The 26,251-nt window shown below is 54.6% G+C and overlaps 1 protein-coding gene across 2 annotated transcripts; it reads right to left on the bottom strand.

The window, feature by feature from the left end:
* Positions 1 to 324: 324 nt before the first annotated feature.
* On the bottom strand, positions 325 to 22,753 carry RSPO1 (R-spondin 1). Of its 2 annotated transcripts, none has more exons than XM_045546463.1 (7): positions 22,723 to 22,753; positions 19,690 to 19,827; positions 16,917 to 17,298; positions 5,703 to 5,894; positions 3,261 to 3,410; positions 2,779 to 2,967; positions 325 to 2,014 (listed from the first exon to the last, which is right to left on the bottom strand). In XM_045546463.1, the coding sequence occupies exons 3-7, from the start codon at positions 17,008 to 17,010 to the stop codon at positions 1,830 to 1,832; spliced, it is 810 nt and encodes a 269-aa protein (XP_045402419.1). In that variant the 5' UTR covers positions 17,011 to 17,298; positions 19,690 to 19,827; positions 22,723 to 22,753; the 3' UTR covers positions 325 to 1,829. The 2 variants fall into 2 exon arrangements, with proteins under 2 accessions (XP_045402419.1, XP_045402418.1); XM_045546462.1 differs by lacking the exon at positions 22,723 to 22,753 and adding an exon at positions 21,852 to 21,940.
* Positions 22,754 to 26,251: the final 3,498 nt, after the last annotated feature.

The raw sequence follows: 26,251 nt of genomic DNA, 5'->3' as shown, positions 1-26,251 counted from the left end.
GGAAAACTGTTAAATATTCTTAAAACAACTTGAGTATGTGAATCTTCTTTTTCAACTTTAATGTTTATGAAATCTAAATACAGATCAGGTTTTTCTGGTGAAAATTTAGCTTTCAAATTAAGATATGCTGCCTATAAAAAAAACAAATTACGATATGCTGTAAGTGTGAAACTACACACAGAAAGAATGTTGAAGATGTAGTTTAAAGAATGTAAAAGATCTCACTAATAATTCTTTGTATTGGTTCCATGTTAAAAAGGTTATATTTTGCATATATTTGGTTAAATGACAGATATAATTAAAATTAACGTCACCTCTTTCCTTTTACTTTTTAAACTGTGGCTACTAAGAAAAATGTAAATTACATGCGTGGCTCACATTTTTCTATTGGACAGTGCCAGTCTTTGTCTTAAATCCTTCTGCCCATCCTTCAGAATTTGGCTTAAATATCATGCCTCCCTGAGATAAAGTCTTTTATTTTTATTCCATTTTATTCACTTTCACAGCTACGTGTATGTGCCAGTGGTTGCTCGCCCTTGACTCCAACCTTTTGTAATTATGTTTGTTTGTGTGATTGCTTGATACCTGCCTGTCTTCCCCACCCACCTCGAAGCTCCATGAGAGCAAGGCCTGTGTCTGTCTGGCTCCCCACTGGAAGCCAAACACCTAGCCCAGAGCCTGGCACGCACTTCAGAATGCTACAAGAACTCATTCCATCCACCGCCCTGACTTTGGGCGGGACTATTGCCCACTGCGTCAGAGAGCCTATGCACTCCCTTCTCTAGGAGGGCCGCCATAGGCTTCAGTATACAGATTCTGCCTTTCCCTGACTGGAAGTCCTCCTTTATAGCTGACCACAATCCCTCCTGCTGCAAGCTGGCTGGGGCTCTTTGTTCCATCCTTAGGGGTAATTAGAGCAGCACTTCTCAAACTTAGATGTACATGCCATCATCTAGAATCTTGTTAAAATGCAGATGCTGGCTCCTCAGCTCTGGGAGGGGACCCAGGATTCTCACTCCCAACAAGCTGCCCAGTGGCAACATTGCTGCTGGTCCGCAGACCACATTCCGAGTAACGAGGATGTGGAGAACCTGTTTACAGCCCTCAGAGTAGCCCCAACGCTGTCTTCCTGCTGCGCACCCTCTGCTGAGGAGGCTACGAGGGGTCTCTGGAAATTCAGCCCTGTCCCTTCTTGCTCCTGTCCATACCTCACCAATCCTTGCACCTTGAAAAGGAACGTGGTGCCTGTGGCTACTGCTGTCGTTGATTTTGGTTTTAATTTGAAATAAACCTTTAAGCAGTTTTCAGAGTCAGGTCAGCCCTGGTAAGTACCATGGGTGTGTATGTAACAGGACTCTCCAGCGATAAAGTCACGCCGCTGGCAGTGCCCAACGGGGTAGAAGGAAGACTTCTCCCCCGGGGCCCCAGCAGTCCTCAAGCTTTGGCATCTGCCACAGCCGCGGGTCCAATCCCAGCAGCTCTGCCAGAAGGCTCCACTCCCCATCGTTTGGGCTTGGATGCCGGAAAACGTTCTCTCTGACGCGTCCGCTGGGAGCTTTGTAAACCAAGCGTGTACTGCTGGGCCCGAGGGATGGAAGTGTCTTCTGGTGGCTTCAGTTGTGTGTGCGTATGTGTGTGTGTGTGTACACGCATCCGTGTGTGCATGTATGTATGGTTGCATATTTGAACATGGGGTGTGTGTGTCTGTGTGGGCATGGATGGATGGAGTGTGTGTGCACGTGTTGCCGCCGACGCTCCAATTCAGGAAAGCTTTCATCACACAGAGCAGCGCTGGACTCCTGCATGGGCCTGGAGGCTGGACCACGTCCCTAGGTGGGCCCCACAGACGTGAGTGGCCCCACCGTCCCTTGCTGCTGCTGCTGCTGCTGCTGCTGCTGCTGTTGCTGCCCCTTGCGTCTCCGAGAGCCAGTGCCCGCCTCCTTGCTCTCCTTCCTGGCCAGGTTCCTGTTGGCGTTGTCGCGTCGGCCCTGGCCTCCCTTCCTCCTCTTCTGCCCTGCAACAGCACCAACAGCAGGAGGAGTCAACCAAGGATGTGAGGGGAGGACCTGGGCCTGGCCAAGGGCCCTGGGAGGGGAATGCGAGGATGCTGGGGGGGCGAGGCAGGAAGGAGGCCTGGGGATGCTGTCGGGTCACCTGGAGGCCTCCTCTGACCAGCAGCCACTTCAAAGGACTCTGCAGCATGGGCACTGAGAGGGGATCCCAAGGGCCTTGCCACCCTCCAACCCTCAATGCATGCCAGACACCATCCTCTTCCCTATGGCTTCCTCAGATCTTGGATGCCAGTGGGCCAAGAGTGCTGCCCAGGTGTTCAGTGCAGCCCTCAGGAGAGACGGGACAGTCCCCCAGACCCCGGCACCCATTGGCTGCCTCTGGGGCTGGGCAACTAAGCAGCAGCCATCTCACTGCTAACTGTAGGCTGTGTGACCTTGGTGGAATCACTGCACCTCTCTGGACCTTAGTGCCCCTTTCCACCCCCACATCTGACCTCTGGGGGCCCCTCTAGCATGGACATCCACTGGCTCAGGAGAAATGAGGAAACTGGAGGGATATTGACCACAGAGCTTATGGCTCCCCAGACACAGAGTTCTGGGGCACACTCTGCCAGGCCATGGCACCCGGCTGGAACAGCATGGGGGCATGAGTCTCCAGTTGACACTGTCTGGCCTTGCCCTGAGGCCCTCTCCCGAGCAGAGATGATGGGACCTGCGTGGCTGGTGCCTGAGCCCCGACCCCAGGGAAGCAGAGGCTGCAGCTCACCCTCAGGACACGGCACCCTCCGCACTGTGCACTTCCGGGTCTCCTTGGTGTCAGAGCAGGTGGCATGGTCCCCCCCAGGGGCATGGAGCACCCTGCGTGTCCGCTCCTCAGAGCCCCTCCGGAAACCACAGAGCTTCTTCTTCTTGGAGCAGGGCCCCCATGGGGACCACTCGCTCATTTCACATTGTGCTGTCAGCAAGAGAGGGGAGAGGAAGAGAAGGAAGAGGTGGAGGGGGTCACATCTTCCAGGGCCCGGAATAGCCCAGGGAGCCTCCCCCACCTGCCCTCTGCCTGGGCCTCAGGCCAAAGGCAGCTTCAGTCCAGAGGGCAGGCAGAAAAGTCCTCAGAGAAACCCCAGAAAGTGGTGGTGGGGTCAGCTCTCCTGGCACAGTGCCCCAGCCACACGCTCCCTGGCCAGACCCCACCCTGTCCCTCCTCCTGGGGTCCCACACCCTCTACCTGTGGTGCCCGCCACAGCTTACCAGGACTGCTGCACTCCATGGTGCCATTGGCAGCTGAGGAGCCCTCAGGACAGGCCAGATAGCAGCGGCCCTTGTGCAAGTACAAGCCCTCCTTACACTTGGTGCAGAAGTTGTGGCTGAAGCAGGCCTCGCAGTGCTCGATCTTGCATTCTGAGGAGAGAACAGATCGGGCTTCTGGCCCAGCCTGGAGTGGACATTTCCCCTCCCCACCCCAGCCCCAGTGCCCTCCCGTCCACACCCGCCCACACGGAGGGGCTGTGATGACTGGGGAGGGGGTGTGGGAGGGGAGGCGGGAAGGGCAAGGGCGGGCGGGGGGAGGGGCTGAAGTGGGGCCAGCTAGGGACTCTTGCTGCCATGGGTCAGCCCAACCTGAACCCGGTCTCAGGCCCTGGAGCCCAAGGTTAGGCCCCAGAGAGGAAGAGGGTGAGGCCCTCAGGGCTCGGTGGGGTGGGAGAGGAGTGTTTCAGCATCTCGTGGCATCCCGAGGGCCACCCTAGTCAGAGTTGAGCTGAGATTGAATGACCCCCAGAGAGTGGCTGTGTGGTCCCGTCTTCCCCCATTGCTGGGCATCCACCACATCCCAGACCCTGGTTTTCTCCTCCTGCCTAGGGCTGAAGGAATCTGCTCGGAGGAGTGGGAGCAATCCCAGGGCAAATTCCTCTCCCTGTGCAAGGCTGAGTTCCAGGAACCACCTTGGTTGGACTCCTGGGTCCCTCCCTGGTTCCCTCCTACTAGTTCTCTCCTCTGGGGGGGTGGGGGAGGGTGAGCCGCGCAGGGCTTGGCTGGAAGCAGGCAGGGCCTTTCACAACCTCTCCCTTCCCAGAGTGTGGGCAGGGCTGACTTCCTCCCAGTCTCTGGCACCTGAAGCCCAGGCTGCCAGTTTCCCAGGAGCTGACACAGCCAGGAGCTCCCAACCCCGAATGCCCTGAGGACCAGGAGGGCAGCTCCAGGGTCCCCTCCATCCTCACAAGGCCCCCAACCTCCTCTGTGCCTCCTGGCCTCTGTGGCTTTATCCCAGTCTCACCTCCCTCTCCCTCCCTGACTCTCTGATTCCTGGGTTTGGTTGCCAGCAAAATAGGAAGGAAAGTAAGAACAATAGCAGCTACCACTTATTGAGTGCCAGACCCATGTGCATCTCACAACAACCCTAGAGGGTGAAAACACGGATTCCCATTGTAAAGATGAGGTGTTGAGAGGTTGAGACATGCCCAAGGTCACACAGTGACTGAGTAGCAGAGCTGAGATCGGAACACAGTCTGCTAACCCTGGGCCAGTCATCTCCCTTTTGGGCCTTGATGTTATTAGTTCTGAGAAGGACACCATCACTTTTGTCCTGTCTCCCTCCAAAGGTCGTTGTGAGACTCGACCAATATGAGATCTGGAAATGCACACTGAACTGCGGGGCGCTGAACAAATGGGTGGGGGCGTTGGCATTGTTCCCCCAAGTGTGTTCACTGTGTGTCCCCCAGTGTGTCACAGCTGCGGCTACAGAGATGGGATGGAGATAGCATAGCATGTGCCTTGGAGCACGTGAACTGTAGCTGGCATTGAAACGCAGAGCTAGAAGACCGGGGGAGAAGAGGTGGGAGAGCGTGCTGACAGGGCGTGCATGTCCCTGGAGTGCAGAGCCAAGAGCGGTTTTTAAGGAGAACTGTGATGGGACAGGTTGTGTGTCTCAGAAGCATCTTTCTGGCTGCAGTGCAGCAGGCGGGTTGCAGGGAACCAGGCGAGGGCTGGAGGACAGTAGAAAAGGCTATTGCAAGCCAGACGCGGTGGCTCACGCCTGTAATCCTAGCACTCTGGGAGGCCGAGGCAGGAGGATCACTTGAGCTCAGGAGTTTGAGACCAGCCTGAGCAAGAACAAGACCCCGTGTCTACTAAAAATAGAAAAATTAGCCAGGCATCGTGGTGCTGTAGTCCCAGCTACTCCAGAGGCTGAGGCAAGAGGCTTGAGCCCAGTAGTTTGAGGTTGCAGTGAGCTATGATGATGCCACTGCACTCTCACTGGGGCAACAGAGTGAGACTCTGTCCCCCAAAAAAGGCTATTGCAATGGTCCAGGAGAGAGGTGATGGGAACCTGGGTAAGACAGCAGCAGAGGACAGAAAGGAGATGAGTGGGCAGGATCTAGTGACTGGATGGATGAGGTGGCAGCACAAGCGAGGTCTGTGGCTTAGGTGATGGTTGGGGCATAAGACAGTGACCTGCGGGAGTACAGGTAGGTGCAGGTGCGGAGGGAGGAGCCGGGTTTCTGGTATGGACACACTGGGTTGGCAGCGTGGGTGGGAGATGCCTGGCTGGCAGTGGATAGTCGAATCGGGAGCCTCCTCCCCTCCCCTCCCCTCAGCGCCCCCACAACTCCTCTCATCCACCACCAATGGCTCAAAGCACCAGCCCCCAACAGTGCAGAGTCTGGGCCCCCTGCAGCCCTGCCCACAACTCACTTATGCATTTGTTCATGTCGGGGTTGCGGGCGTCGAAGTAGCCAGGCGGGCAGGACGGCAAGCAGACGCCCACCTGGCGGATGTCGTTCCTCTCCAGCAGGATGAACAGCTTGGGCGAACACTTGAGGCAGCCGTTGACCTCCGAGCAGAGCTCACAGCCTTTGGCGCAGGCCTGGCTTCCCTCGGCACTGACTGCAAGGGTGGAACCAGGGTGAGAAGGCGGCTGGAGAGGAGACCCCGTCTTTCCAGGCTCCCGCAAGAACGGGACATGAGTAGACTGGAGTTTCCTTCCACTGAAGGAATGTGCTGCTCAGAAAGAACGGGCCAGGCTGGCAGCTCTCTGCAAGGCTGCTTTATAAATGTCCCCAGTATCCTCTCTCCAGAGAACTAGCACAGACGCCTGGAGTAAAGGGCCCAGGGGTCCCACATGCCTCCCTAGCCCCAGGCATGACACAAGCTCACCCTCTAGGCTGGCTCCACCATCCCCAGGGAAGCAACTGAAGCTGCACCCTTCCTGGAACTTACCCCTACTCTCCCCAGAGCAAGAAAAATTCAGCCTCAGGCATGGAAGGAAGTGTTCTTTGTTTGTTTTTTTTTTAATCCCTGAGAAAGTTTTAAGGACAAGAGGGATACAGAGTTAAACTGAGAAAAGGACCATCTGCCCAGCGACTGGAAGACAACCGGAATAACCTAAGCTAGAACAGTGGTCTCAACCAGGGATGATTTTGCTCCTCCCCAGGGGACCTTCAGCAATGCCTAGAGACATTTTTGATTGTCACACCTGGGGAGAGGGGTTGCTACTGGCATTAAGGGGCTAGAGGCCAGGGATGCTGCTAAGTATCCTACAATGCATAGGGCACAGCAAAGAATTATTTGGTCCAAAATGTCAATGGCACCGAGGCTGAGAAACCCTGGCTTGGAACCACCCTTGGAGGCGGCATGATCTTCCGTCCCAGCACCGAGCCTCAGACCCTTGATCGCATTCCCTCATTCACTGTTCAGCCAACACTCCCCGAGCCCCTGCCGTGCACCACGTGCAGTGTGGGCCCCGAGGACAGGGAGGAAATGAGCCGGCCACTCTGCAGAGGAACTCACCTTTCAGCAGAGCAGACAGACCCACAAACAGGTAAACGCTGACAACCACAAGCCATGCCATAGTGGACCCAAAAAGGAGTGAAAGGATTCACAAAGGAGGTGCCACTGGGGCTAACTCTTGGAGGATTATTGGAGATTTGTCCTTTAGGAAGTAGGGACAGGGGCTCTCAAGTAACAGCCCCACTGAGGTATAAAACTCCCCAAAAGGGGGAAATGCAGATCACTTGGGGTGGAGGTAAGAATGGGAGGGGAATGGGGGAAAGATAAAGTGTCCCTTCTGTATATCATATCATGCTAAAGAACTTGAACCTGATGCTACCAGGTGATATTTCCCAAAGAGTGCTCCTCAGAGCACGATTCCCCATATGTTAATAGGAGGATGTGGAGAAAAGGCTACTGTATCAGGTGAGACCAGGAGCCAGTGGCTCAAACAAATCTAAACAAGATTCTTAACCATGGGGCTTCTTGCAACCTTTATTACATTCCTGTGTAGAGCGACTCTTTAAGGAGGAACAGAGAGAGCGGCATTTCCCAAACATTTTGGCCACAGAACACTTGTTTTGCAGAGCTTTCCTGGGAACCTTCTCAGAGCTATTTAGACAGCAGGGAGGAGATTTTTAAGCAGGGGTGAGACCTGGTGCAATTTACATGTTGGGACGATTCCTCTGGCAGCCGGGGTGCAGACCAGGGATGGAAGGACTGTTTGGGAGGAAGCCGACTAGATCACCCAGGTGAGAAAGGTGAGAAAGTCTTAAAACTCTGTTCAGTGGAGATGGAGGGAGAAAGATGTGAGAGATGCTCGAGGGATGCCGTCGCCTGGCCGTAGTGGCTACGAGGTGCAGAGGAGGGGAGGAGGCTGGGGTGATTCCCAGGTGTTCTGCCTACGGTGTGGGCAAACCATGAGGCCAGACATGAAAAGAGCCCCATGGGAAGAGAAGCACGTTGAGGTGGAAGGAGAGGAAGGGAAATAGTTGTGAGCCACTGAGGAGGAGCCACGCAGCGAGGAGCTGCGGACACAGGCTGCAGACAGAGCGCCGCGAACATCAATGTAGAGATGGCAGGAGACGGCGCAGCACAGCGGACCCAGAGCTCAGGCTTCCGAGTCAGAGGGACCTTGAACCAATTTCCCAGTCTGGGAGCCTGGGAAAAACACCGAATCCTGTGCGCCTCCACTTCCATCCCTGGAAAAGGAAGATAAAGATGTTCACTCTGGAGGGCTGCTGGGGGAGGGGGGAGTCTATGCTCCAGGAATGATTCCTGCTTTCAGAACAGGAGAATATGTACGAGCTAGGAGGGTGAGAAGTAGCAGGCGGGAGGGCGACAACAAACAGCAGTCATCACGATGACACAGTAATGGCCACAACGGTGGCAGGGTATTACTAACTCAAGCAGGCCGGGTCGGTGGGCTCACGCCTGCAATCCTAGCACTCTGGGAGGCCAAGGCAGGAGGATCGGTTGAAGGTAGGAGTTGAAGGTAGGAGTTCGAGACCAGCCTGAGCAAGAGTGAGACTCCATCTCTACTAAAAATAGAAAAAATTAGCCAAGCAACTAAAAATAGAAACAAAATATTAGCTGGGTGTGATGGCAAGCACCTGTAGTCCCAGCTACTCAGGAGGCTGAGGCAGGAGGATTGCTTGAGCCCAGGAGTTTGAGGTTGCTGTGAGCTAGGCTGACGCCACGGCACTCTAGCCCAGGTGACAGAGTGAGACTCTGTCTAAAAAGAAAAAACAAACTGTCAAGCACTTATTCTGTGGCAGGCACTGTTCTCAGTGTTTGACGAGTACAACTCATGCAAGTCTTACAACAACCCACAAGGTAGGTACTATTGTTATTGTTATTTTTAATTTTTTTATTGTCCTCATTTTTATAGAAAAGAGAGATTAAATGACTTGAACAAAATTTCTCAGCCAGTATGTGTTTCAGGCAGAGGGAACAAAGTGTAAGAAAACTAGGGTAGAATGATACGAGGCTGCATGGAAACTGAAAATATGGTTAGACTCATTTTTTTTAAGTATGGAATTAAGTATGGAACCGATCCTCCTGCCTTGGCCTCCCAGAGTGCTAGGATTACAGGTGTGAGCCCACCGACCCGGCCTGCTTGAGTTAGTAATACCCTGCCACCGTTGTGGCCATTACTGTGTCATCGTGATGACTGCTGTTTGTTGTCGCCCTCCCGCCTGCTACTTCTCACCCTCCTAGCTCGTGCAGTGGCAGATACCTGTAATCCCAGCACTTTTGGAGGCTGAGGCAAGAGGATCACTTGAGGCCAGAAGTTCAAGGCCAGCCTGGGCAACATAGTGAGACTCCCATTTCCACAAAAAATTAAAAAATTAGCCAGGTTTGGTGGCTCATGCCTGTAGTCCCAGCTACTTGGGAGGCTGAGGCAGGAGGATCGCTTGAGCCCAGGAGTTTGAGGTTGCTGTGAGCTAGGCTGACGCCATGGCACTCTAGCCTGAGCAACAGAGCAAGACTCTGTCTCAAAAAAAAACAAAAAACAAAAAAAGGAATTTGTGTAGAGTCAATGTTGCTATTAATCAATCAATTTAAAAATTACTACTGTTCTTGTTGGTATAGTCACCATGTGAGCAAAAGTACTTCGAATGCTGTGTTGTTGTAGCTTATAAGGGAGTCCTTGGGGTTATTTTCCTTTTACTTTGGGCTTTTATTTCGCTGTATCACTAATTACTAAATCATTGTAGATTTTAGGTACCATTTCCACTTCAAAGATATTGAATCCTCTCTCACTCACTGTTTTTATTTAATTCATTGTTGAAATGAATACTCCCTCCTGGTTTGTGCCTTGGTTTCAGTAACTGAGGTGACCCTGTGTGCCATGTGCAGCTCTCTCGCTACCTTGCCATACTCCTTTATTCCTTTGCCGTCACCTTTGTTGAGGACAGATTGCAAAGGCCGCCTTCTCAGAATCCCAGTGCCCACCCCCTATTCAACCATCAGCAGAGTTCTCTGCGTGCATTTCCCTTCAGCACTATCAATGACATGGCAGAGAAGGCGTGACACATGGGGGACCTGGGATCAGTGCAGCACAGCAGGAGTGTGGAGCGAGAGATCAGACAAGAGCCTGGGGAGGGAAGCAGGGCCTGGACAAGGAAGGGTCTTCAGCCCGGATGAAGGAGGCCAGACACTATCCTGAAGGCAAAGGGGGATTGCTGGGGGGTTTACAGTAGGAGATGTGGTCAGGATCACATTCTAGAAAGATCACTCATAGAGTGGAGAATGGTTTTTGGGAGGGCAGAAGTGCAGGTGGATGACTCCCACAATACAAGTCCAGGTCAGGAGAGCTCAGGCTGAGCTAAGAGGAGGGAAGGAGCAAACACGTGTGACAGCCAGGCGGCAGGGCCAATAAGACAAGAGGGTGGACTGGATGTGGGGTGGCAGACAGGGACAAGCACAAGTCAAGGTGACTCCAAGAAGTTGGGCTTGTGTAACAGGGTGGCCGTCGGCCCTTCCCTGACAGAGGGACCATAGGAGGAGGAGTGGGCTTGGGTGGTGGGGGAATGATGAGTTGCCAAGTGTTAAACATGTTGGGTTTGCGGTTCCTGTGGCACATCCAGGGCAAGATGTGTACTGGGCAGTTGAACACGTGGGTCTGGAACTCAAGACAAATATTTTGCCTGGAGATTGAGACATGGAGTCCTGAATGTCAAAACAGTCACCACAGGCCTGCAGGCCCATGACGGCAAGAAGGGTGGGTCAGAGGATGAGAGGAGAATTAGTCGTCTAAGAGGAGGACAGAAAAAGGCCTTGGCAGGGCACACAGAGGATCATAGCGGAAGAACACGCTCAGCGAAAGAGGGAGGCATCAACACGCCAGCTGCTGCTGAGATGTCACACAGGGAACTTGCACCCTACCCGTTGTAGGCGGCGGGGACGGACGCAGAGGGCAGTCTTCGAGGAGTAAAAGGCAGGCGAGGCGGTAGCGGGAGGAGGTAGCGCTGCCTCCTTCCAGAAGCTGGCGTGGAGGGGAGGAGAGAACGGGAGGGCGGTCTGGGCGGCTGTCACTGCTGGTTAGACAACGGCACGGGCAGCCCCAGGAAGAGGCTGAGCCCTGGGCAACACCCGCACCCAGCAGCGAAGCAGAGGAAGGGGGCCCAGCCAGGAAGCAGAGAAGGACCCTCGGAGAGACTGAGAGGGAGAGGTGACAGGAGCCACATCAAAAGGCAGAGGTCTTCGGGCCAGGGCTGGGAGGAGGCTGAGGCTGGCGAGCTCTGAAGCAAACCTACGAGACTCGATGATCAGCGGTCACTGATGGGGTGACCTTGAGAAGCGCGGTTGAGTGGGAAGGTGGGGACCGGGGCAAACCACAGTGTGCTGAGGGCAAGTGGAAGGGAAGGAGGTGGGGACAAAGCAAGGAGAGGGACAGAGAAGAAAACCAGAGAGCACAGAGAGAGCCCGAGAGGAGACAGCCGGGGTGGGGATGTGATTCCGAGGCTCAGTGACGGGGGATGTGAGGACACGCAGGGCCACGGTGCAGAACTCAGGGGTGAGCTCAGCCTTGGTCAGGGCAGGGACCAGGGGCCAGACTCGAGGACAAGCGACTGGGCAGCTGAGCTCCATGAGGGCTGGGGGCTCAGAGGGGGATGGCAGCTCAGGGACGGGCAGGGGTTAGTTCAGGGAGGAAAGGGACGTCAATCAGGGGACAGAGACCAAAAGGTGCTCTGAGCTGAGTGAGGCAGTGAGGAGGTGGAGACCTGGGGGAGGGGGCTCGACAGTGGGAATATGGCCTTGAATGGAGGGTCCGAGGAAGATGGCTCATGTTTGGGGGGATGCCTAATGATTCAAAGGGGAAAACCAACACTCATTCATACAGACGCTTGGTGCCCACCTCACAGGTGCCCAGGAGTGCTAGGAGCTGGGCCGTGCAGGAATAGCCACAAAGGCCCACCCAGGGAGGGGGAAGCAGGACCACTGACAGGCTGCAGAATGGGTGCAGAGGAGTTGCAGCGCGCACTGCTGACCCCACAGCCTAGGGCAAGGGGGTCCACACAGGGGGAACAGCCCTGCAAAGGCTCCAAGGCCCTGACCATCCCAGAGTGTCCGCCAAATGGGAAGCAGGGCTTCAGGTACTCTAATGGGGAGGAGAGACCATGGAAGGGCGTGGTCAGACGGGGGTGCAAGGATGGGGATTCAAGAAGCTTCCCCCGCTGCTTGCCTGTTGTAAGAAGTGGCGTTCGGGGGCGGCAGCCTCGTAGGGGTGCAAGCCTGGCTGAGGAGGCCAGGTGGGCTTGGCAAGGGCCTGGGGGCTCAGTGGGGAGGGAGCCTGCTTCCCACCTGCACACTCATGCTCACACACACACACACACACACACACACACACACACACGCACACACGCACGCACAGCTCTGCCCTTCCCGCCCACCCACCCCACTCCCTTGGCTTCAGAGCACACTGCTTCCCAGCCTGCTTCACTGACCCAGCACGTCTACGCCCTCCTAGGTCCCCCTGCTCCCAGCCTCCTCCAGCCCTGGGCAAGGACGAAGACTTGTTGCAGGTGGCCCAGCCCCTGCCGCTCCCTGAAGGATGGCTCTGCCTCACAGCCCCTCCCAGGGGCTTCACTTCTTCCATTTCCCACCTTCCTCGTCTCCAGGGATCTTTCTTAAACCAAAAATCTGATGTTTTCACAGCCCTCCCTAAACTCTAGCACTGGCTGTCCATCACCTCCAGAGTTAAGACTCAGCTCTCTGCCTGGACTAAAAAGCTTTCGCAGGCTGATCCCACCCATCTCATCTCTCAACACCACCCCTAAGCAATATCCAACTATTTTTGTTTTTCTGGACACATCATACTGTTTCTCACCTCTGTGCCTTTGCTTAAGTTGGTCCTTCTGCCTGGAAGACTTTCTTCCTCCTCCTTAGGCTGACTGACTCCTTCAAGCCTCAGAATTAAAGTCACTTCCTCCAGGAAGTCTTCCCTGACCTCGCCTCCTTGCAAAGTTTGAAAGGAGTATTTCTCTATGTTCCCCTGTTACCATGAATCTATCATGGTAAACATCACCTTATATTGTCATCATCTGCTAACATGTCTTTTTCTCCCTCTAGAAAGAGCTGTGGAGGGCAGAGCCTGTTGTTTCTGAATGGGAGCCTAGTGAAGGGGTAAGTCTCCATGAGGGGACAGGGCTCCCCGGGATGTCGGGTTGAGGGTATGGTGAGTGAGACAGAGGCTCCAGAAGAGGCTGCTGTGTGGATAGATGTCAGTGAGCATCACTCACTAAAGTGTAAGGATTGGGGTTGCACGGAAATGGGGGGCCCAGGGTAGGCTGAGTTAGGGTCAAGGTGGGTGGAGAGACTTGCCATGACCCATAGGAGTGATGACTTTGGTTTGGGGTGGACTTGAGCCTTGGAGGAACTAGATTCAGTAAGACAGACCTGAGTTCAGTTGGCGGGGCTCGGCGGACAGGGAGTGGGGCCTCAGTTAAGAGACTGAGGAAGGGGCAGGCAAGAGCCTTCCGGGCCACACGTTGTCCCAGGAGCTGTCTATTCCTGTGGCTTCCTGGTACCCAGGGCTGCACATTCAACAAGCCCTGGGCATGTCCTCCGGGAAAGATCCAGGGTTCTTTAACTCTGGAACTTAGTTTAGACCTTCACTTTTTCTCCCCTGGGCCAAACAGCCTTCCACCTGGGTTGTTTGCCTCCCGCCACCTCCCGCCACCCCCCCCCCCAGCCTGCACTGCAGCTGGAGCGTGTGCGCTCCTGATTACAGCCTCTCAGCGGCCCCTCATCACCCAGAGCTCGAGGCAGGCCAAGTCCACACTCCTCAGCCTGGCAAGTACCAAGAGTGTGATGATCTGACCTCTACCAAGACCCTTCCCTCGGCCCCAGACAGCTTTAGTTGCTGTATCCTAATGCGTATTGGGCTTTTTGTTTTAGCAGCAGAACCCTTCTTTTCAATAGACAGGATCCCCAATGTATGAAACAGATATAAGCACAGCTTCTCCAGTTAAAATCCCAGGGCCCCCCAGAACCCCACGGACAAATCATTTCCCTAGCTACTCCTAGCTGCACTCCACTTCATAATCAAATACTCCATGCCTGCTCCCAGCTCCCCTGGGCTCCCCCAGCCCCTGGGGTTGCCTCCTGCCGAAGCATTTGTGACACGGGTTGAAATGGTCTCGCCCCCCACCAGCTTGCAGGCGCCTCAGGATTCAACTCTGCGATCCAGGGCCAGCCTCTGTAGGTTCTAGTGAACATTTGCTGATCCACCCAAGGAAGGAGCAGGACCATGAGGGGAGAGGGACTCAGGGTGGTCAGCATGGCGGGGGGTAGAAGCTCCAGATGGAGGAGGGGGTACTAAGAAGGGGCAAAACGGGATCAGGATCACAGCTCTGGAGGAGTCAGGGCTCAGTGAAGGAATGGGGGCTTCAAGGAGGGCCAGGACTCAGAGAGGAGAAGGGGCTCAGGGAGGGGAGTGCTCCATGCGAGCGATGGATGGGGATGAGGCTCGATGAGGTACAGGGACCCCAGATGGGAAAGGCACCCAGAGGGGTGAGAGCTCATGAGAAGACAGGGGCTTGGTGAGTGAGGAAGGGCTCAGGGAATGGAGAAGGAGGAGGGGGATGAGCGGAAGGGGGAGGAGGGGGAGAAGAGGACAGAGGAGGAGAGGAAGAGGAGAGGGGACGAGGAGGAGGGGGAGGAGGAAGGGAGGAGGAGGAGAGGGAGAGGGGAGGGAAAGGAGGATAGGGAGGAGCAGGGGGAAGAAGGGGAGGAGAGGAGGGGAATGGGGAGGGGAAGAAGGTGGAAGAGAAGGGGAGGAGGCAGGGAGCAGGGGGAAGAGGGTGAGGGGGACAGAGAGGAGGAGGGGGAGGAGGGGAGGAGAGGAGGAGGGAGCAGCCTTGCCAGGGACTTCCCAACTCAAAGCTAAAGAGAGGTTCTTTGCTCAGCTTCTCCCGCTATCCGTGCAGGGAGACCATCACTCAGGCTCTGAGACTAGACATTTCTGGGTTCAAAACTGGAGTACCGCTCAGGATCAGAGTTACATTGGGTGGCTTCTGGCGGCTCTAGTGACCTGCAGTCGAGGGATGTCAGACAGAGTCAACAGCCCTGAGGCTGAGATGCACAGCACACCCACCTGTGCCCCGAGTCTGCCCTGTGCCCACCCCATACCCTCCCACACTGACCAGAGCCCCGATCGGCCACACACAGGTGTCTGGTCCTCCTCCTTCCCTCCCCTACGTCCCCAGAGATCCGGGGCAAAATGGTCCACAGTTTGTTTATATAACAATGACTTGCATCCTGAAGTCTACACCGAGCTTGATGTTTTACAAAGCTTATTAAAAATATATATCTATTATCTCATGTCAGCCTTACTATATCCCTACACAATCACATTTCAGCTTTGTGATTGTGGTTATTATAGTTATCAGGTGACAAGTATTGCCTAACAACATACACCCTCATCCCTCTCTGCAACTCTGTCCATCCTGGACCCTCGCCGCGCCCCACCCTGACTCTCACGATTAAGGATGTCTGTCACTCACATTGCTTGGCGGTAAAAACTGGCTCCCATGCAGCCACGGCTGTGAGATGCGACTGTCTAAAATGGGCACATCAAACCACCGCATTAGATTGGCCACTGCTAAGACCAAGCCCTTTCTGATGCCCGGTCCAGTACTTTTTTTTTTTTTTAAGTACAAGAGACTTGAACTCAGGTCTGTGACCCCTGGTTTAAGTTGGTGTGTGGCTCTGCCTGTGTGAGCGTCAGCGTAGCCACTCATGCATGTCGCCGGAGCGTGAATGGTTCCTCTCTCTCTCTCATTTCGGAAATAGAGGAGACTGATTATAAACCGCTAAACTGCATCTGGCCCATGGAGTCCAAAATACTGGCCACAACAGATGAGAGGGAGGGAAATCACGGCCTTGCTGCTGATTAAACCTAACCGTCTCTAATTGTTTGTTAAGCCAGGGATTTTCAGCTTCACCAATTCTCTGAGCTTCTCTCCCCAGGCTAAGTTCTGGCCTTGGCCGCTCCCGTGGAGACCCAACAAAACTCCACGGCCTTTCAGCCTTCACTGGTGAGCCTCGGTCCGACGGGAAACGTGAAGCAAGAGGTAGCTGGGCTAGACTTCAGGGAGACTTCCTGCCTGTGGGCATGGCATCTCTTTGGAGGGGACATTGAAAGAGAGGGGACCTTGGGACTCTAAGGGCCCCTACCCTCTCCCTAGCATGGGTCCCTCACACGCTGTGGCTGCTCACATGACATACGGGCCCTGATCACAGGAGACAGAAAGCAGAGGCTAAGAAGCATCTAGCCAGGGGGTGGGCACAGGCTATTCTCACCCTCTGACGAACTCTGTTTTCAAGAAAACTGGGCTCCTAGGCATTAGGAGACCTGAGTTCCAACATTGACTGTGTGTGTCCCAAGGCCTGTTTCTTCCCCTTTCTTGGCATCTGTGCAATGATAGAATTTAGTTTTTCTTCTAAAGCTATGAGAACCCTTTCTTCCAACGACATCTTATGTGGAAGCTCATTACTGAAAGTGGGGAAAAGTGAAGCTGCTCTGGTGTGAAGGGTGGTAGCGCCAGACCCCTGCCCACCCGCCTGCCCCGACCCCAGCTGCAGCTCCCTGATCCCACAGTCTCACAACCCTCCCTACTTCCCTGTTCCTGCCCCAGGATCCAGGTAGGGGAAGCCCTGTTGCCCACTGCCAAATTGTGCCAAGTTCCCGGCCCAAAGGGCTTGAGGGCTGCACTCCAGCCACCACTGAAAGAAAGGATCCCTGAACTCCTCCAGCGGTGAGAGCCCAGCACGCTGGGGCGGGGGCCAGGGAAGCATCTCCATGGATACCGCACAAAGCTGGTGTTATGTCAAAGGGCATAATCCACAACCTGGGTCCTCACAAGAGAGGGGTTAATCTAGAAAGCAGAGTCTACAAAGGGGAAAATAGACAAAGTGAGTAATCTACAGAGTGGGTAATCTCAACAAATTAATCCACCAACTGGGTGATGCACAAACAGGATCATCTACCGAGTAATCTACAAAGCTGCAATAGACAGAGTGGAAATCTGCAAGGGTCATCGCAGAATAAAACTCCCGAAGGCCCCCTAGTCCCCGTGGCCCCCTCCCACTCCCAAGGCCAGCGGTGGCCCCGCCCACTCCATTACTCACTCCGCCTCTGCCTCTTCCCCTTGATACCACGGCTGCCGATGGCCAGGTGCATCCAGCTCAGAACCAGGGCCACCACACACAGCCCAAGCCGCATAGTCACTTGCCAGCTCCAGGCCCCTGGGAGGAGGGGTGGTCTCTGGGAGGGTGGATGGCACAGGGCTCTTGCTAACGCCTCCGGGGCTGGGTCAGCAGCAGGAGGCCCAGGCCTGGGCCATAGCCCAAATCCACCATAATCTCAGCTGGGGACAGAGAGGGCATGGGCAGCCCAGTTTTCCATCAGCTCAAAGGGAGGTCCTCAGAGAGAGCCTTCCTCAAAGGCACCCCGGAGTATCACATGGGAGTTCTCTTTGCCACGTCAACAGGGACTACTCCAAAAACCAACCTGTGGGGGGAGGAGAGAGAAGGGTTAGTTCTGTGGCCCCATGGGCCCCCCCCACCTATGTCTCCTACCTTCCCATGTGGTCCCCTACCCAGAAGACTGTGAGAACTCAGAATGTTTGCACAGTTCATTACCCACCTAGCTTCCTTCTCGAAGAAATCTGCTCTTTTTCCAATCTTACAGAATTCCCTGACCTGGGACTAGAGCCGGCTACCTGAGTAGCCAGAATATGGTGGACACTCAACCAGGCTTGTGGATCACTGATGATTTCTCAATAATGGGAGCCAGCTGGCCCCACCCCTGCCTAATATTGTCCAGCTCTCACTGGAAGTCCTTCTTTAAGTCTGTCCTACAGACCTCATGCTGTAGTAACGTCATGTCTCTTGAAGAGGAGCTCTCTCTCTCTCTCTGTGCCCTTCCGTGAGTGACCCCTCAGCCGCCTCTTCCCAGTGCTGAGCCACCCATGTGCCTTTCACCTGTCCTGGAGCTAGAGCAGCGGCCCCTAACAAACTGGCAGACTCTGCGTGGCCCTCTGGGCTTGGCGGGAGAAAAGGAAGTAAGGCTTCCCCCGGCCACAGAAACTCTGACACAGCAGGCCCGGCGGGCCTGGCCTTTGTGAGAGGATAAAAGAGGTAGCAATGCCCGCCCTGGCCAGAGACACAGAGAATGGGGCTAATCCCCCAGCCCAGTGAGAGCCAGGTCTCTGGACCCGCTGGCCGGCTGGGGTGATGGGGGCAGGGGAGCTGGTCCCTCCCCTGATGTGTCTGGGAAGTTGGACATCTGAGCCCAACCTGGGAGTGAGAATGAAAACTCTGCTTCCCATTCACGGATCACACACTCACGCTGTGACAGTCCCCATACACTTTCACAGCAGAGGCCTGCCACACTTCCCCGCACAGCCACCCACGCCGCACAGGGACTCAAGACAGCACTGAGTGCTCGAGTCTGAGCACAGGAAGCTCTGCAGAGCATCGCCTTCCCATCCTCTGGTGAGATGCCTTTGGACAGGTCATTTAGCCTCTTTGAACCTCAGTTTCCTCATCTATAAAATGGGGATAAGCATGACTACTTCACAGGCTCGCTCTAAGAGTCAGCTGACTTTGGGCTTACCGGCGAGAAATCTGAGAAGCTGGAGTGGAGGCGCCCCCGCTCGCACCCCCGTCCCAGCCCTTTCCCCTCTAGGCTCCTCAGTGCCAGTCCACTCCCTCGCCTCTCAGGGAGGCCCCAGCAGAGCCCACCTGCATGGGAGATAAATCATTATCCCCTAAGGGAGTTCGGTACCCCTCTCCTTGGCCTCTCCCACTGGCTTTGAAGGCCAGACACACTCAAGTGGTTAAGCTGCCTGTGAGAAGTGTTTACATGAGGCTGATGGATCCCACCTGGTGCTATGGCCGGAGCCAGCGGAGATGCCCCCAGCCACCCCCAAATGCCCGTCAGCTGCCAATCCCTCCGCACCCCTCCGGTACTCCCTGCGTGACCTGCCAAAGCCTATCTTCCCCAGCCCCCACTACACACTTCCAGCACCCACAGACTGTGGGTGTTCAGCTGAGTTTATCAAACTGGGGTCTTCAGCCTCAAGTCTGTAGTCTCAGAGACTGGCTGCACAACATGATGGCTAAAGGCATAAACTTCCGAGCCAGGCTGCCTGGCTTCAAATGTGGGCTCTGCTACTTATTAGCTGTGTTACTTTGGGTTAGTTGTTTGGCTGGTCTAAGCCTGTTTCCTTACCTGCAAGAGAGTGGTTGTTTTTTATAACAAATGAGTTAATACCTCTAGCTGCTTAGGATGGTGCTGGGCATGTGTGATGACTCAATATTTGTTGTATTTTTATGACCAAAGCTTCATTTTGTGTCTATATTCTAATGGTCATTTAAAAAGCAGTATGTTTATTGCAAAGACAATTAGCAAAAAAGAAAAGAAAAAGAAAAAGCAGTATGAACATTTTCTATGTCATCTAGATACTAACCTTAATACTGAGCACTGTCATACAAATTCCATGTTTGCATTTATTTTTATGTTTGATTGCCTTGGCACCAAAGCAACTACTCAAAGTGATAGGATTTACCTTTAATAGCAGCATTTCTCAAACTGAGGTCTGGGGACCCCCAGCGGATCTGTTCCATGAGTCCTTATGTTTGACAAACACTGGAGAAGACTACATTAGACAAATTTGGTGTTAACCCTGGATCTATGAGACTTTGGTCTTGCTGTGTGATCAGTATCCCTGGGGTTCTTGGGGCAGAAAAGAACTCTCTCTCATTGTGCCTGCCCGGCACAGTGCCTGGCACATCAGGGTTGGTGCTCACCAGATGTGAGCTCCCCCGCTCTCCCTCCCCTGACTCCCCTTGCATGTCCCCCCTCAATCCTCCCAGGTCCGACCCTTGACACACTCACCCCGTTCTTGCCAGCAAAGATCTTTGGGCCCACTCCCACCTGGATCACCGGGGAACCACCGTCTCAGCCAGGAACTTGTGAGGAGGATCCAGGTGCGAATTTCACCGGAGCAAAGGATGCTGGTGGTCTCCCTCACCTCTGGGATGGGAAGAGTTTCAAGCACTTTTTGAAAAAATACATATAGAACCAACCCTGCAAAGGACCTAAGTGCTCATCTATCCCAGGGATACAAGAAACAGATACGATCGAAGCTGGATGTGGAGGGGGCACCGGGGAGGGCAATGCCCCATCTACGGGAAGCATTTCTGTGCAACTCCAGCTGATGGGCGACAGGCAGGAATAATGGCTGTGTAGTGCCAGCTCTTCTGATTTTTCAAAAAAGAAGTGGAAAATTCAGGAACTTATGTGAAGTCTGATTTTAAACACTGACCAGGTCTTGGACTAGGAACCCTGCAGTACCAAGTCCCCAGAGGGCCACAGTCCCTGACCAAGAGGCTCCACATCCCTCCAGCTAGTCCCTGGCCCCACACGCACGCACACTTGCAGACAGGGACAACGTGAACGAGAGGGCAGACAGGCACTGGTGACTCCTTTCTCTCATAGTTCCTCTGGCTGACTCCCTGTGGGCCTTGCACTATGTGGCGCAGGCAGATCACTTTCTGAAGTTCGTTGCTCTACAGAGATAGAATGGGATCTGCAGGCAGTGCCTCAGACATCGGTGGGGGAAAGAAGGGGCATTTCTCTCTGCCAGGGTAGGGGTGAGGGAGTCACACCTATTAGGTGCGTTCCACCACCTGCCTCCTGCTAGGCCCTCACTTACTCCTCACAACTGGAGGAGGAAGGTAGAATCTCTCCCATTTGACAGGGGGAGAAACCTGGCCCTGAGAGGTGAAGGGTCTTGGGCGTCACAGACCTAGTTAGGGACCAGCCAGTGGGTTTGATACCCAGGACTGGGTGTTGGCAAGGTGTGTAGGGCACATCCCAGCTTGGGGAGTGGAGCTGCGGAGCTGGGGAAGGGGCTGGGGGCAGAGGCAGAGCTGGGGCGGGAGATCAAAGAGAGGTCACATGGTCCCCAGAGGGGAAGACACAGGATGGGGAGGGGGGACACAGCTGGGGGTGGAGCTGAGGCTGGGGACTAAATCTCAGCAGAGGGCAGGAATAACTTTCACCTTCCTGCCTGCAACCCTATCAGGATAAATTAGTACTCCGTCCGGGGCCAGATTCAGACCCCAAAATGTAAACCATCCAGATAATTTCTCATTAGCCCTCCCCAGGATGGGCTAAAGGCCGGAGAGTTTTGGCCGCCCTGGGCAGGCTGGCAGGCGGGGGCAGAAGAATTGCGGGCAGGGGGCGGGACCAAGTTCGTGCCTGCGGGACCTGTGTCTGCCAGAGCCAGAGCCTAGCCAGGTGCTGGGGCAGTACCCCCACCCCCAAAACCAAGGGCAGCGGAGAAAGGCTCCTTCACGCCCCTCCATCATGTCCCAAGCGCGCACATTCTTCTTCCCTCCCCACGAGGCCTCAACAGGTGCGGAGGGAGAGGCGCACCTGAAGTCCCCCTGGCTGCCCCCCAAGAGCCAAGAGAGCTGTCCGAGTCAGAGAGGCCAGTTTCCCAAGAAAACTCCTGCTCCCAAGCACTCGTACCCAAATCCGTCTCTGCCGTCCCAGGAGCCCCAGGCGAACATAGCTCCCACCTCTCCCCAGCTAAGCTATGCCATCGTCCCTCAGCGCCGACCCCACGCGCCAAGGAGCCGCGCCACCTCGCTGCGCACCAGCACCGGGCCGACGCTTGCGCTGCCTGCCACGTCGAACCCGGGCCTGGGCTGCGGGACTGGGGTGGGGGTCACTAAGGACCGTGGGGCTGGGGGGAATCCGAGGCCACGAGACTAGGCATCAAGAACTTCTGGGTCGGAGGCGGGAAGTGAGCACAGCCAGTGAGGATGACCACCCGAGGGATGACGGCGGCGGCTGGACTTGCAGGAGGGCGTCCAGGAGGGGCCCTCTCCTGCTCACTGCTCACAGCAGTCGGACTCCCCTTCCTCTTGCTGTGTCCCCCCACCCCGGCACCCAGCTCGACCAAGACCCGACCGCAGGGCCTGTCGCTCCCCTGCTCCCGGGGAGGGGGCCGCTAGGGAGGGGAGCGGGGCAGCTAAGAGGGGACTCACCTCGGTGCTGCCGGCTGCGGAGGGGCAGGCCCGGGAGGGGCGAGGGCGCGGCCCGCTCACCCACCCGCCGCAGGACTGTCCTGGGCGCCCCGCTCGCCCGCGCTCCGCCCGCCCGTTCCCAAGTTGCTCAATCTGCGGACGGCGCACGCCCTCGGGGCCAGCGCCCCACCCGGCGCATCGGTCCTCCGGGCGGCTCGGTGCGGCCCCCGCTCTCCGCGGCACACGGGCTAATGCCCCGCTCCGGCTGGCCGCTCCCGGCTCTCCGCCCTGCGCTCCTGCTCTCCGTCGCGCCTCCGTTCGGCCGGAGCTTCCAGCCCGGAGAGGGGCCAGTCCTCTGCGAGCACGAGGGAGGGAATCCCCCCCTTTGCAGTCCCACCCCCGAGCCGGCCCCCCTTCCAGGGATCCGCAAGAAAAAACGGACTGGAGCGCCGGCCCGGGAGTCCCTTGCCCGAAGCTGGCTCGCTGCGCTCTGAGCGCAAGGCTGGCGGAGGGACGAGTCCTTGGGACCCTGGAGCAGACCCTCTGCCCTAGGCCCCTCTCCGACCCCCCACCCCGGGGATTCCACGCAGCCGGACAACCGGCAGCAGCTCCGCGCATCTTGGGGTGAGAACACCGCCAGGGACCATCGGGAAACCTCAGCTTCCCCATCAGGAGCCTGGAAAGTGACAAGGAACAAGCTCAACAGAGCCCTGTGGTCCTGGCCACACCTTCCTCCCTTTCAGGGTCAAGTCTTCAGAGCATCTTCCCAGTTAGGAAGAAATACTAAGCCCCTGGGGACCCAGGTGAGGACACCTCCTCACGCAGCTACTACATGAGAGTGAGGAAGATTACAGAATGAAACCTCGACTCAAATCCCTGCCCCATCACTTACCAGCTGTGTGGCCATGACCAAGTTACTTAACCTCTCTGGGTCTCAGGGTTCTCATCTGTTTCGAGGGTTCAGTGAAATGAAGGATGCACATGCCTGGTTAATGGTAGGAACTCTAGAAACGTCTGTGGAATGACTTTGGAAGGGCCACAGACACCTTCAGTGACCTGGATGATGTTGAAGTCAAGCCTGAAGAACGGAGGGAAGGAGACACTTCTTAGGGTGGCAAACAGCTGTTCTGCAGCTTCACCTCCACCTGGGAAAGGAAAATGGGCTAAAACTATCGTTAGCGGGAGTTAAGCTAGAGCAGAAGAGCTGTACTGATGAGGGTGAGTAATCAAGACAGACTGTGGAATCTCCTTAGGAGAGGAGGAGGGAGCCCTGTCTATTGAGACAAGGGCACAGGGTCGTTGACAATGACAAGGGAATGGATGGAATGATCCCTGGAGTGTCCTGACGGCCAGGGAACAGGATGGTGGACAGCCAGAGAAAGTGGAGTGCTTGGGTCCCCATTGCCCAGCGTCTGGGTTCATTCAGCCAAACAGTTGCCAAGTTTGCAGGAGGCAAACAGCCATTTCCGAGTTGGTCCAGGGACCCCCTCCAAACCCCCCCAGTCCCTCCCCTCTCCCCTCTGCTGTGAGCCTTCCCTGCATCTAATGGGCCCTTGGCTCCACTCCGTGCCTCATCAAACAGCCCCAAATGCCGAAAACTCAATGTTTATTTTATTTTATTTTTTTACACACTTGCATAACTCCCTGACAAGCCACGCCAGGCGTTGGGCTTTTTGTTTGGTTTTATTTTGTTGCATTTAGGGGAAAAAAGAGAGAGAGAAGAGAAGAAATAACACAAACCACCCAGCCCTAGAAGCTGTCTTAGGCCAGGCAGTGGGCTCGGGTTTCCTGCCTGAGGAAAAGTCCGTGGGAGTTAGGGGGCCTCGCTACTAGGCTCAGGAATGAGTGAGAAGGGGAAGAAAGCCACCTGGGTCAGAGGAGATAATGAATTAGAACCATGTGATGATAGCGGGTGCGTAATAAAGAGTGTTGCCCGTGCACCTAACGTGTGCCAAACACTGTACGTCACATATATATTCTGTTACCTAATTTCGCAACCATTCTCGTTTCTTTTTTCTTTTCTTTTTTTTTCCTTTTTCTTATAAATGTGAATTCTGAGCGTCAGAGACATCAGGTAAATTGCTCAGAGACGTAAGACCTTTAAGTGGCCAGCCCAGTTCAGGTTATGCCAAATGGCTTGTAGTTTCCCTGAGAAAGTTGTGTTACCCTAGGTTTGCACATGCTGTTCATTCTGCCTAAAAATGTCTTTTCCCTAACCCATCTCTTACCATCTTTTGAAATGTCTGCATGAAGTTTTACCTGGCCACCTTGCAAGTCAGACACCAGACCTTGTGCAGACCTGTTTGTCACTCATCATTGGCCTGTGATCTTCACTCCGCCTCACTCGAGTTCCTTAAGAGCAGAGACTGTGTCTGATTTGTCCTTATGATCCCAGCACATTGGACATAATCAATGTTCAGTGGACTGAACCCCCAGACGGCCGGGGCTGTACCTCTTATAGGTCCTACAGGCTTACTCAGATGATGTCCCAGGTCGCTATCACTACTCACCCCTCAAGATCATCATTCTCACTGGAAGACCAGACAAAGGTCAGTGGCCCCGAGCCAAGGCAGTAACTCCTAGAGATTAGCCAAGTTCCTCATCATTTATGTCACTTTGCAAGGCAAGAACTCTTTTACCACCTGCATTGTCACTGTATCATAATACTTTTAGCTACAATTAATAGAAGACCAACTCGAAATAGCTTAGACAATAGAGTGATTTATGACTTAATGTATCAAGAAGAGCTGACATATGAATGATCCAGTAGTTCAACAACCCCCATGAAGAATCACATTATTTCCTATATTCTCATTCTATCACCCTCAATGTGTTGGCTACTGCCCTCATGAGCAAAAGTGGCTGCAGCAGCTCCGGGCACTACATCTTCACCCACCAAGTCCAGTAACAAGTCCAGAGGTCTGTTTTTAGCAGTTAACAGGATTACATGCCAACAGATAAGAGGGATGATGCTACTAAAATTAGTTTAGAATAGTCAGGATTTACCTGAATTAGCTGAGGGAGCATATTCACAGACAAAATTAGAACTCTGTCAGCACCAAAGAAGGGCTAACGCTGACTTTGTTATTGTCATTTTATCACAGACTCCCTAGCAAACCCTGGTCTCCATGAGCCTGTTCTCTAAGATCTTACCACTCTCTCTCTCATGGAGGCAATACAGCATTGTGGCAAAGAGCGTGGGCACAGGAACTAGCCCTGTGTTTGAAGCCTCTCTCCACCACTGACTAGTTTAATGTCCTTGGGCAAGTCACTTCACCTCCTTGAGCCTCAGTTTCCTCATCTGTAAAACAGGGACAGTAACAATATCTAGCCCACCACTGTTCTTATGGGGGTAACATAAGGTAATACATTTAAAGAGCTTAGCACAGTGTTAGGAACGTAGTAAGTACTTAGTCCATGCTGGCTGTTATTATTAGCAATAGGTTTGTCATTGCATTCATTGAACAGGAACTGAGTACCACTGTATACCAGGCACTAGGTTGGGAAGGGAGGGCAGAGAGATGAATATCACACGGTCTGTCTTCCTAAGCAGCTCCTGGTCTAGTGAAGGAAACAGACTCCTAGAAGTCTGGTGAGACAAGGTAGATGAGTAGAGCGATGGCACAAAGTAAGGGGTGATCATGACTCCTTGAGGGAGTCCCAAAAGGCTTCTCCAAGGAAGAAACGCTTGAAAGATTTACTGGCATTTTCTAGGCACACATGATGGAAAGGTGTTCCAGGCAGAGGGAATGGCAGGTGCAAAGACCCAGAGGCCTGATTCACTGTGGTGCCCTTAGAGCTGTAAGAAGTTCTACTTTGTGGAGATTTAGGGTGAGAGAGGTAGAAAGATGGGGAAGGGGGCAGCAGAGGGGGTCCTTCCAAAAGGACCTTATGGTACCAGGCTAAAGAGCAGGGCCATTTACCTTGAGGGCAATGGGCAGCCCCTGAGAGTTTAAGAGGAGGGTGAGAGGCAGGGTCAGAGCTTTGCTTTAGGAGTCTCTGGCAGCTGAATTTGAGGAGAGGCTGGAGGGGCTGAGGAGCCCCAGTGAGAAATGACAAACTAGATCATTCCCAAGAGCACTGCTCTGCGCTTCCCTGTTCCTGTCTCTCACCCTCCCTTCCAGAAGGCCTGTTGTGTCCTCCGAAGCCCAGTACCACCATAAGCACACCCTCCCAGATCCTCCACCTTGCTGTAACTGAGCTCAGGCTCCTCTAACACACGCCAGGGCCACTGTCCGCTTTGTCCAGCAAGGTCTGGAAAAACCACTCATTCTCCCACGTGAGGGCGTGGCACCAGCCTCTCTCCACCGGTGCCCCCCACCTGCCCTCCCCTTTGTGACCCTTCCTCCCCCATCCTGCAAGTGCCCCTCCCCCTTGCAGCCATGCTGTTCTCTAAGGCCTCCCTCCTCTCCTCACCTGGT

Source organism: Lemur catta, chromosome 3, assembly GCF_020740605.2.
Source record: "Lemur catta isolate mLemCat1 chromosome 3, mLemCat1.pri, whole genome shotgun sequence".
In the NCBI taxonomy this organism is placed as follows: domain Eukaryota; kingdom Metazoa; phylum Chordata; class Mammalia; order Primates; family Lemuridae; genus Lemur; species Lemur catta.
This window is presented reverse-complemented; position numbering and strand designations above follow the sequence as displayed.